Genomic DNA, 12,099 nt, shown 5'->3' on the forward strand with positions numbered 1-12,099 from the left:
CCTCCGAAATGCCTCCTGATGTCCAGGCTTCCCACTCCTTTTGGGCCCTATCGTTTCCGGCCGCGCGCTTCTAGAACACCAGGACCCAGGTTACTTGAGCGGCGAGTGGGACTGGTTCTGCTCCTCCCACCGCCGCAGCAGTCTGTCTCACCATATCCCTAGTGCGAGAACTCTCCTAGTCCAGAGACATTTCCTGTTCATCAAATTCGAGTGCACTTGAAATCTTTAAAAAGGACTGGAGTATAGCTTGGCAGCTGTGTCTTACTCCATGCGTCTCAGTTTGCTCACTTGCAAAACGATAACTGACTACCTGCCCTCCCTCATACCGTTTCTGTGACCTGAGAACGAATGGGCCGTCTTGATATATTCTAGAAACTCAAGAGGAGGGGCAGAAGGAGGAATGGGAAGACCAGATGGTATAGGACCTTGTAGGCCTTTGGCTACAAAGGGGAACCAAGGTAGGGTTCATGGTAGAGGAGTGATCTGAGTTGCCTGTTTTGGGTACTGGGGATTGAACCCAGAGGCACTCTACCACTGAGCTACATCCCAACCTCATTTTACTTTTTGTTTTGAGACAGGGTCTTGCTAAGTTGCTCAGACTAGCCTTGCACTTACTATCCTCCTGCCTCGGCCTCTTGAGTACCTCTACAGTATCTGGGTTTACAAGCGTACACCACCACACCAGCCTGAATTACCTTTTAGGCAGATCGTTATAGCCACTGTGAGGACAGTGGACTGTAGGGGCCAAGACTAGAAGCAGGATGATGGGTTAAGAAGTTATTGCAGTAGTCCAGGTGTGAGAGACAATGGTACTATGAACATTTTATTAAAATGTAAACAAGTAGAAAGATTAGTAAATTCCATGTACCCATTTCCCTCCTTTCAGCAGTTATCAACTAGTGACTAATTGTGTTTAATCTATACTCATGACAATCCTCTTCCATTACCATCATTTTCAATAACAACTTTTTTGAGATATTTGCACGCTAAACAATTGACCAGTGCACAGTTTGATAGTTTTTAGCATATTCACTACTAATTCAAGAACATTTTCATCACCCTATAAAGGAGCCCTGGACCCTTTAAGCACCCTTCTGGCCTCACTCACCTCATCTCCTTAAATAGCCTGGAAACTGCTTTTTGTCTGTGTGGATTTGTCTATTTTGTAGATTTCTGATAAATGGAATCATACAATATGTGCTCTTTTGTAACTTTTCTTTCTCTTACCATAATATTTGGAAGATTTATTCATGTTGTAGCATGTGGCTGTACTAAATTTTGTTTATTAATCAGTTGATGGAAATTTGGGTTGTTTTCACTCTTTGGCTGCTTTGAGTAATGCCACTATGAACATTTATATGTGGATGTATTTTAATATACTTAGGAGTTCCCCATTTACTTATTTATTTATTTGGTACTGGGGATCTAACCCAGGGTGCTTTACCACTGAGCTACATCCCTGACCTTTTAATGTTTATTTTTTTATTTATTTTTTATTTTGAGAGGAGATCTCTCACTAAGTTTCTCAAGCTGGCCTGCTGCCTCAGCCTCCCAAGTCACTGGGATTATAGGTGTGCATCACCATGCCTGGTTTCCCCTTTATTTATACTAATTTATTTATTTTTTGTGATGCTGGGAATCAAACTCAGGGTCTCATGGATGCTAGGCAAGTGCTGTACCACTGACCTATATTCTTAGTTCCAAGAACTTAGTTTTGAGAGGACTACTAGACATCCAAATAGGTATATCAAGTTTGATACGTGAGTCTGGAATTCAGGAAAGAGGTCTGTTTTGGGGCATTATTCACATTAATATTGGGTTAAAGTTATGACGCTGGATGGAATGACTATAGGAGTGAGTGTAGTTAGAGAAGAGAAGTGGTTCCAGCAAAGCTCTGGGTACCTCCATATAAAGTGATGATAACTCAGTGAAAGAGCCTGAGCAGGATCAGCCTTTGAGGTGGGAAGGACACCAAGAGAGTGGGCTGTTATGGAAGCTGAAAGAAGAAAGTACATGAAGGAAGATGAAGAAGTCAGGTCAGCTGCTGTGTTTGGGTCAGTGGATTATAAGTGGGAATCAGTGCTAACAATCAAAACAACCAAAAAAATTTTTTTTGATTTTTTTTTTTGGAATTGAACCCAGGGGCCCTTTGCCACTGAGCCACATCCCCAGTTCTTCTTCTTTTTTATTTTGAGACAGGGTCTAACTTGCTGAGGCTGGCCTCAAACTTGGGATCCTCCTGTCTCAGCCTCCTGAGCTGCTGAGATTACAGATGCGCACCATCAGGCCCAGCAAAACAGCCAAATTTAATCAGTGTTAAAGTCAACCTTCCTAGCCTCAGGTGTGCTGCTGGAAACTTACATTGGGGTTGGCCTCCACTTCTGGTAGTCAGTCTTGGGTGGATCTAGAATGGTGGATCTGGTGCTTCTCCTCATGGTCTACATCTATGAACCAAAGCAGCTCACTCTGCTATCTCAGGTACTGACACAGATTTCTCAGTACATGTCAGATACCAGAAGTTTTTCTTACCCCTATCCTCCCAATTCTAGGGAGGCCTTCTTGAAGCCCCTCTTCTATGTATGAGTTTCTGTGGCTGCCATAGAAATGACAAGCTAGGTGACTTAAAACAACAGAAATTTAATCTTTCATTTCTGGAGGTTGGAAGTTCAAAATCAGAGGGCGAACAAGGCCAGACTCCCTCTGCAGATCCTAGGAGAGGATCCTTCCTTGTCTTTTCTAGCTGCTGGTGGCCCGGTTGTTCCTTGGCTTGTTCTCACATCACTCCCATCTCTATATGGCCTCCTCTCTGTGTGTTTCTCCTTGTTTTCTACTTTCTCTTCTCTTACAGGGACACTTGTTGTTGGAGTCAGGGTCTATCCACATAACCCAGGATGATATCTTGAGATCCTTGATTAAACTACATCTGCAAAGACCTGTTTTCTAAATAAAGTCACATTAATAGATTTCAGGGGTTAGGCTATGGTCATAATTTTTTTTGTACCAAAGATTGAACTCAGGGGTGCTTTACCACTGAGCCACATCCCCAGTCCTTTTATTTTTATTTTGACAGGGTCTTGCTAAGTTTCTTAGGGTCTTGCCAAGTTGTTGAGACTGGCCATCCTCCCAACTCAGCCTTCCAAGCTGCTGGGATTATAGGCATGCTCTGTTGTGCCTGGCCATGGTCATATCCTTTTTGGGGCTATTCAACTCATCACAGTAGGTGAGGATGAGGGACTGTGACCCTCCACTTCTGCTTAGAAGTGTGGGGAGGGGTAGGGTAGGATTCCCAGAATACTGGCATGTGTCCTCTACAAATAATCCTCTGCCTTTGGATTTTTTTTTTTTTTTTTTTGCGGTAATGGGCCTTGTGCATGCTAGTAAGCACTGTGTCATTGATCTATATCCCCAGCCTTAATCCCCTCCCTTTGGTGTGGGAGTGTTTGCTACCTCTTAGACCAAAACCCCATTTCAGCATCTGGTTACAGTAGATGAAGTGGTTGGCATTCTGCTGCAAATGTGGGCCCAGGGCTTCTGCACAGAGTAGACTCCTTGTCCTGCTGGGTAAGAGAATTCTGCATGCTCTCATGTGATGCATACTTTTCTCTTCTAGACACTGATTTGTTGGATGAGCAGACACCTCTGGAAGAATCAGCTGTGTGAGATGGTGCAGCCCAGTGGTGGCCCAGCAGGGGACCAGGACGTGCTGGGTGAAGAGTCTTCTCTGGGAAAGCCGGCCATGCTACATCTGCATTCAGAGCAGGGTATCCCTGAGACCCTCCAGCGCTGTCTGGAGGAGAATCAAGAGCTTCGAGGTGAGTCCAGTGGTGGGGGTGGTAGGGTGGAGTGGAGGGCTTATTCCTCTCATCTGCACCTTTGTGTTTGCTGGGTCTTGATGGGTATATTCCTGAGAGCAGGCTAGCATTTCAAACTTAGTTACCCTCTGACTTGGTTTCATTTGGGGTTTGTTGGAAGTACACTCAGGTACAGATTAGTGTGCAGGAAATGTTTTTTTTTTTTTTTTTTTTTTTTTGGTACCAGGGATTGAATCCAGGGGCTCTTAACCACTGAGCCATATCCCCAGCCCTATCTATTTTTTATTTACAGACAGGGTCTTGCTAAGTTGCTTAGGGCCTCACTAAGTTGCTGAGGTTGGGTTTGAACTCAAGATCCTCCTACCTCAGCCTCCCTAACTGCTAGGATTACAGGTGCATGCCAGCCACACCTGGCTAAGGAAATGTATTTAGAGTGTTTTGAGGACTGATATTGGAAAAGAAAAGGACAGGGAAAGGAGCAGGGTTTGGCAGAGAGAGAAGTGGGTTGTGGGTACAGGGAGCTCTGGAGCTGGAGTGACCTTTCCTAGTCGAGCCAAACTTGGCCAGGCCTCTGTATCCGTGCAGTGATAAATCATTAACTATTGTCCATTGTGGAAGTGGGCAGTACCAGATACTGTGGGTGAGGCTTGGCTTCTGACTGGGACAGTGGCTCTCTGGAGCAACTGAGGCAGTCCTCTGGAGGCTTCAGCAGAAGGCCTTCTGTCCTCTAGTGTGGTTGTGTACCAATGTTTTCCTGGGTCAGCATCCATGTCTCCATGACAGTTCCGCTTGTCCTTGTGCTGCTCAACTCCACTGGTTTTCAGGGAGCAGATGCACATCCCCACCTGCCCCGCACCAAGTGGAACATCCTCGTCTCCCCTCTCCTTATCCTTTTTCTTTTAGCTCATGATCATGCCACATGGTTTTGGGGGGTGGGCTTCCTCCTCTGGCCTGCTAGTCCTTTGGTTTGAGTGGGCCCTAAGTACCCAGGTGGCCTCTAGTTAATAAGGACACTTGCTGTAGGGACTTTGAATGGTCTGGCCCAGAATTGCTGGAGGAGGGGGAGGCACTGGGATTGGTAGGGCAGCCAGCACCTTTTGTTTTATTCTAGTTCCCAAATCTGTTTTTATTTTTTCTGGTTTTGGGGATTGAACCCAGGAGTGTTCTACCACTGAACTACAAGCCTAGCCCTTTTTAATTTTTATTTTGAGACAGAGTCTCCCTAAGTTGCCCAGACTGACCTAGAACTTGCCATCCTCCTGCGTTAGCCTCCTGAGTAGCTGGGATCACAGTTGTGTCACCATGCCTGGTTCTGTGCATTATTCTTACTGAAGACAGAATCATCTTTGAATCTATGCACATGGAGCATTTTGGAGGCTGGTCCTCTATTGGCACAGAGACCTGCTTCCTAGCTGGGGCTCCGCCTATGCTTTCTACAGATTCTGGATGGGGTAGAATGAAAAAGAATGGGTCACAAGCCCACTAACCCATCTGCATCTGTTTTCAGTACAGTGGTCTCCTGGTATTGATACAGGAATTTGGGATACAGAAAAAGATAGATCTCGTCTCCAAAGATAAGCCATTGGAATGCAGGAAATGCACATGAACCTTTGAAATGCAAAATAAGTATTAGTGAGCTACCCAGTCCATGCTCTTGACTCATGCACACCCTTGCCTTCCAGGGGAGTCACTGCAAGTACAGCCCCTTTTGCTTCATTCCTTGGTTCTTATTGGGGACTCTGGCCTCCATATATACTGTATTCTGGAGGACTTTACCCTTCCCTTGAATGAATCATTTCTGAGCTGGTGCCTCAGTTGTGTCTTCAGTTGGCCATCCATATTCTAGCTAGCTGGTGACTCAACGTGATGGCTCTTGGCCAGGGTAGCACATCCTGAGTGGTGGCCTCAGCCACCTTCCCACTACTACCTCACCTCCTTTGCTGGACACCACAGATGGTATGTTTTGTGGTGACATAACATGACTGTGCTGACAAGTCATGAGCACTGGGGGCCTCAGAGGGTAGTGCTGGCTGACTGCCTGTAAGCAGGAACCAAACCTGTATATATCACAATATATGTCCTTCAGATCCCCTCTTCTGTCAAGATGACTTGCTTTTCCTTCCATGGTGGAGGAGGTCCAGTGCTGGTCTCCTTGATGTTGAGGCTATGTTGGAGAGGCCCTGCTTTGAGCACAGAGGATCAATAAGAACTGACTCTTTTAGGACAGTGTCCTCTACCCCAGCATCATTGACATCTGGGGATAGGGAATTCTCTGTGGTGTGACTGTCCTGGGCATTCTAGGGATGTTTTGCACTTTCCTGGCCAACTCGTTGCCATGCTAAATGTCTCCTGGGCGATATAATTGTCCCCAGGTAAGACCCATTGTGTTGAGGTTTTCAGAATAGTCACACACATAAAGTGGGTGACCAGGTTAGGGACTTCTGCTTTTTCCCAGAGAGTTCTCTGTCAAGAATGGACCTGGGGTTGAGAGTATTGTAGGCCAGCTGTGTTGTAGGGACCATGGTATAACATGGTGCCCCAGCTCTTTTTCAGTTCATGTATTCAGTGCTACAGCTTTGCTTGGGCTCCAGCAGTGGGCAGAGGCCTCTAGGCTGCATTGCCTCTACCTGTAAACACAGACCTGAATTTGGTGGGTGACAAGTGAAACCTCTAGGGGCTCTGGATGTGTCTTCCCCCCATGATACTCCTGATTATGTCCATGGAGGAGGCTGTGAGAGGCAGCAGAGAGGCATAGGAGGGTGTAGCTTTTGCTTGTAATATTTGGGGAGAAACTTCATATAAAAAAATTGCACTTACTTTGTGTGCAATTCCATTGATGTGTTTTATCCAGCAGAAACTAAGAGCAGATGAGGGGGTGCCAGGGATCAGGGAGAGGGAATGGGGAGAGATTGCTCTAGGGTTGGCATGCCTTGAACTGAACAGAATACAAATGAATTCCAGAGTCACTTACCAATAAAGTAGCTTTTGCTGTGTCCTTTAAAGCGAAACTCACGTCTTTAGTATGGTATTGCAGAAACTTACGGGCATATCATTAGTAGTTGATTTTGGAAGTGTTTAAAGAAGTGAAGGGGAGTGTTTAGAAGCTATCTATCTCAGGGAGAGGCCACCTGGTATTATGTAGGGTGCTGTGATGGTTAGCCCAGCTTCAGGCCTTGGGCCTTGTGGACCTCATGCCCATGTGAGCCCGACAGGGGTTGGTGCTTCAGACTGCCTAACTCCCAGGACTCACCTCCCCTTTGCTGTCTCTTGTGCCCCCAGATGCCATCCAGCAGAGCAACCAGATGCTACGGGAGCGCTGTGAGGAGCTGCTACATTTCCAAGTCAGCCAGAGGGAGGAGAAGGAGTTCCTCATGTGCAAATTTCAGGAGGCCAGGAAGTTGGTGGAGAGACTGAGCCTGGAGAAGCTGGACCTGAGGAGGCAGAGAGAGGAGGCCCTGCAGGAGGTGGAGCATCTGAAGTTATGTCAGCAGGTAGGTGGCAGGCAGGGCAGGCTCTTCTCTGGGAGCTTGAGGCTCTAGTTCCACCTGTGTTCTGTTTTGGTTTGCTCGTTGGTACCAGGGCTTGAATCCAGGGACACTTAACCACTCAGCCACATCCCCAGCCCTTTTTATTTTATTTTGGGATAGCATCTCACTAAGTTGATGAGGCTGGCCTCAAACTTGGAATTCTCCTGTCTCAAGCTTCCTGAGTTGCTGGGATTACAGGTGTGCACCACTGTGCCTAACTTCTTCACCTATGTTCTGAAAAGTATTGGGACACCAGTATTCCCACAAGGAGCCCATGGTCAGGGGTCCCCCAGAGCACACTCAGACTTGATTTGCAGGACTCACCTGAAAAAAACCATCATACTCACAGCTACAGCTTATTACAGTGAAAGGATACAAATTAAAATCAGCTGAGGTTCAGGATGCATAGGGTAGGGGCCAGGCAAGGCCAGTGTGAGCTTCTAGGTGGCCTCCCAGGGAGCATTGCAGACAGTGCTTGCTTCTCCCATCAGCCTTGTGGAACAATGTGCACAGAGTATAGTCAGCCAGGAAGCTCACTTGGTCCCTGGTGTCTAGGGACCAAGAATGAATGAATTAGAGTGTCAGGTGCGGGGAAGGACCCAAGTGAAAAATGACAAAGAGTGTCTGTGTCCAGGTTATGAGGCCAGTGTGTCAGTCTTGAAGGGACTGAGCACCCTAGTGGGTGACCTGGGTGGTTCAAGTGCCAGCCTCCCAGAAGTCCAGCTGGTACATGTGGGCCAAGGCTTGGCCCCCACCTGCATCAAGGCATCAGCATAGACCGCCTGGCTGGGGCCCTAAGCCCCAGGTGAACAGACATGCCCATCAGGCAGGACGTCCAAGGGCCTTAGAGGTCATCCTCTAGAAGCTGGGCAGGGCCCAGACCCACCTTTGGGAGATTCAGGCTTTGGCCCCCTTGTGGATCTGTAAATTGGCCCTTCAGTGTACTGTCCCCAAAGGATGGCATGCTTCATGTGGGCTGAGGTGGGTGTTTGAGGGCCTTTCTCTCTTGGCTGGTCTCAGGACCCTGGTGACAATAATTGAGCAGGGTGTGTGCTGCCTGGGAGGGGCAAGGTGAGGAGATGGGAGTGGGGGCACTTGCTGCAGGCAGGCTTCCAGCCCTGGAGGAAAGGCATGTGCTGTGTGCCTCACTACTGGGAGTTCCTGGCTCAAGGTGCTTGTTTCTCATATGTGGAGGTGTAAAGAGTTTGCTAGGGCCATGGAAGCAAAGTACCATACACTGGGGGCTTGGCTTAAACAACAGATCTGTTGTTCTCCAGTTCTGGAGGCTAGAGGTCTGAGATCAAGGTGTGTTCAGGGTGGATTCCTTCTGAGGACTGCGAGGGAGAACCCATTTGAGATCCTCTCCCAGTGCCTGGTGGCTCTTGGCAGTTGTTGGTGCTCCTTGGCTGGTAGCTGCATCTCTCTAGTCTCTGCCTCTGTCATCATGTGACCTTCTTTCTGTGTATTTATTTTCTTTTTATAAGAACAACCTGTGTCAAACAAAGGTGGGCATTCCTTGTAGCTGTGAAAACACATTTTGTTTAGTAACTGTTGTCAGTAGGGAAAAGAGCTGAGCTCCATAGGTGACCAGTATTTAAAGAGAGAATGGTGGCTAGGGTGTAGCTCAGTGGTAGCAGTGTACTTAGCAGGCATGAGGCCTGGGGTTCCAACCCTAGCACTGAAAGGGAGAGAGGGGGGCAGACTATGAATGAATTAGAGTGTCAGGTTGGGAGAAGAGTTCAAGTGAAAAATGATAAAGGGTGTCAGTGCCCAGGTGATGAGGCCAGTGTGTCTGTGACCTGGCATGTAACAAAGTTAGGATTCTGTTCTCCCAGAGAGACTGGGAGATTGTGGAATCATCTCTTTTGATGATTCCATTTCAAAGGAATAGCTCTCAAGTCTTTGCGGTAGACACTGCTAGGTTGTAGGAGATACACAGACAACTCACATAGACAGAGGAAGGACTCATAGTCGATAGTTCTTTTAGTAAAAGGTCCAAGAAAGGTCAGTGGCCTATGTTAGGTGTTGGCCAGACTAGACAGTTCTTTTAACAGTTCTGAGCATTTCCAGACAGGGTCTTGGAAGCAGCTTGGTGCATCTTATTAGCATGGCCTCAGGTTGCTGAAAGCCCTATTAAAGTTTGGTCAAGTGTGTCTGTCTGTCTGTGTGTCTGTCTGTCTCTTTCTCGGAATTGAATCCAGTGCACCATTGAGCTATATTCCTAGTCATTTTATTGTATTTTATTTTGAGACAGGGTCTCACTAAGTTGCCCAGTCTAGCCTTGAACTTGCCATCCTCCTACCTCAGCTTTACTAGTTGGGTTAAGTTTCTTAAATGCAGGGTTTGAATAGAGTATTTGCAGAGACCCTCCCCCCACCAAACTACATCCCCAGATCTTTCATTTTTTTATCTGTAGTCTTGCTAAGTTGCTGAGGCTGACCTTGAACTTGCCTTCCTTCTGCATCAGCTTCCCAAGTTGCTGGGATTACAGGCATGTACCACTGTTCTGGTGCACAGAGTTTTTCTTCTTGGTATTTAAAAAGATTCAGTATCCACTCTTGCTTTGTGAAACCTCCCACCTTCTAGGGGCTGTAGGCCTGCAGACTAGGCTTGTGTTTTTGTTGCTGTTTGAGTTTTGCCTCCTTTGGCATTGACTCTCAAAGATAAGAGCTTACCTGCTGGGGCCACAACCACATGGCCTCCAGGTTCAGCCCTTATGGTCTGGTGGCCAGGGCAATAGCTGAGCTGTCAGGAGCCACCCAAGACTCTAGGCACCTCTGTACTCCTGTGTCTCTGAGGTCTCATGTTGCCCTATCCACAGGAATGAGGAGGGAGGGACTAGGAGGCATGGACTCGTGGGACTCGATCCCTTCACATTGCCTCAGTGCCTTGCTAGGGTTGGGTAGCTGCTGGAGGTGAGGGATGAGATGAGTTGGGTAGGGATGGGAAATATATCTCAGCCAGCAGCAAGGGTCAAGGTGGGTCACTGGGGAGAGGTCAGGTGGCCATCGTGCTCATGAGGCCCTGGGGTGTCTGGGTTTGGAGGGCAGGAGCAGAGCCCTCAGGGTGCACATGCCTCAGTCACTCAGGTTGCCCTGGGGCTTGGGAAGCTGAACAGAAAGTAGCACTAACAGGAGGTGACCTTTTCTCCTATAGCAGATGGCTGAGGACAAGGCCTCTGTGAAAGCCCAGGTGACATCCTTGCTGGGGGAGCTCCAGGAGAGCCAGAGTCGCTTGGAGGCTGCCACCAAGGAACGGCAGGCTTTGGAGGGCAGGTGAGTAGGGAGGGAAAGCCAGTCCTGGAGGCCACTTCCACGGTTTCAAATGAGGAGGGTGTAGAAGCCTCGGGGGATTCCTCTATGAGAGGACGGATGCCTGTTGTGGCAGCTTTATGACAGCTCTGATCCATGTATCAAAGACCTGGGTCCCAGCTGTTGCTTCTAGGCTTTCCAACCCTTTGCTGGAGTTTGTATTATTTCCTTTGGAGGCTTTTCATGGGCCCCTAATGCCACACTCTGATAGGTGATTCTCTGGAAGCACTCCCAGGACCCAACACATAGTTACCTTCCAGGCTGAGGTTTATCACAGGGGAAGGGTGCATGGTGGGATCCCCTAATATAGGATCCATGGGTGAAGACTGGAGAAGCCTGCCTCAGACTCTCCCTACCCTTGCAAGGCACACAGAGAAAACCACTTCCCATGTGTGTCTGATAGAGACAGCACCCTGGGTTTCTGCTGGGGGCTACTCATGTTGGCACCCTCTGCCAGGCACACACTAAAATTCCCAACTCCTGGCAGAATGAGTGCATGCTTAACCTAGTACATATTGTTTCTACAAACAGTTGGGCACAGGAACCACCCTTATCAGCAGGGAAAGTATCTGCTCAGTGCAGGGAACTTGTACCAGTTGAGGGTCAACCTTTCAAACTAGCAGCCTCAGGCCTGCCTATCACTCTTTTGCAAAGTGAGTTTGGTCATCATAAGTGGGATCATTGGGTCAAAGTGCAGGGATGGTGCTGTGGTTCTCATACACATGGGTGCAGCCTACAGGGTAGCCCCAGCCCTCTTAGTACAGTATTAAGGTGATCATTGTGCACATGAGGCAGTTGTCAGGGAAACCTTCCTGCAGAAGAGGGGAACTGAGTTCCATTTCAGAGAGAGTTGGTGGTGGTGGTGAGTAGGAAGCATGAGCAAAGGCAGAAGTGGAGAGGGCCTGACAGTTTAGGCCTGCCTTGTCAGAGTTCTGGTGACCTGCAGCTGGAGGCCACCACAGGACCACACAGAAACACCCACCATTGTGCCTGCAGTGGGGGCTATTTATTTATTTTTTTGAGATACTGGGGTTTGAGCTACATCTCCAGCCCTTTTTATCTTTTATTTTGAGACAGGGTCTTGCTAAGTTGCTGAGGCAAGTTGCTGAGGCTGGCCTTGTACTTCAGATCCTCCTGCCTCAGCCTTCTAAATTGCTGTGATTATAGACACATGCTACTGTGCCAGACTAGCGGCTATTGAAGGCCCTGAGACAGCAGGATAATGAGGCTGGAGCCTGGAAATGAGATTAAGGGAGCTGTGAGGCTCAGATCAGAGGATTGGGGATTATGGGGTGATCCAGATGAGACAGCCTGAGCTGTTACAATGAAATGGAGAGAGGGATTCCCTACCAGGGCCATTGATGTCCTGTCCTGTCCTACAACTCCCTATGATCCAGGTGTGGGAACTGAGCCTGCAAACAGCTGGGACTCCAGCTGAGCTGTGGGCAG

At 48.1% G+C, this 12,099-nt stretch overlaps 1 protein-coding gene across 5 annotated transcripts in view; it reads left to right on the forward strand.

Annotated features, from left to right (window-relative positions):
• Ikbkg (inhibitor of nuclear factor kappa B kinase regulatory subunit gamma) overlaps nucleotides 1–12,099 on the forward strand; it is a 48,832-nt gene that overhangs the window by 25,543 nt on the left and 11,190 nt on the right. For 3 of the 5 annotated variants that reach the window (XM_047535526.1, XM_047535525.1, XM_047535524.1), the window contains 3 exons: nucleotides 3,611–3,812; nucleotides 7,092–7,303; nucleotides 10,496–10,614. In XM_047535526.1, coding sequence (XP_047391482.1) covers nucleotides 3,626–3,812; nucleotides 7,092–7,303; nucleotides 10,496–10,614 — 518 coding nt within the window. In that variant the 5' untranslated portion in view covers nucleotides 3,611–3,625. Of the gene's footprint in view, nucleotides 1–8; nucleotides 459–3,610; nucleotides 3,813–7,091; nucleotides 7,304–10,495; nucleotides 10,615–12,099 lie in introns of those variants that run through there. The other 2 variants (XM_047535527.1, XM_047535529.1) reach the window with 2 other exon arrangements.

Source organism: Sciurus carolinensis, chromosome X (genome assembly GCF_902686445.1).
Source record: "Sciurus carolinensis chromosome X, mSciCar1.2, whole genome shotgun sequence".
Classification (NCBI taxonomy): domain Eukaryota; kingdom Metazoa; phylum Chordata; class Mammalia; order Rodentia; family Sciuridae; genus Sciurus; species Sciurus carolinensis.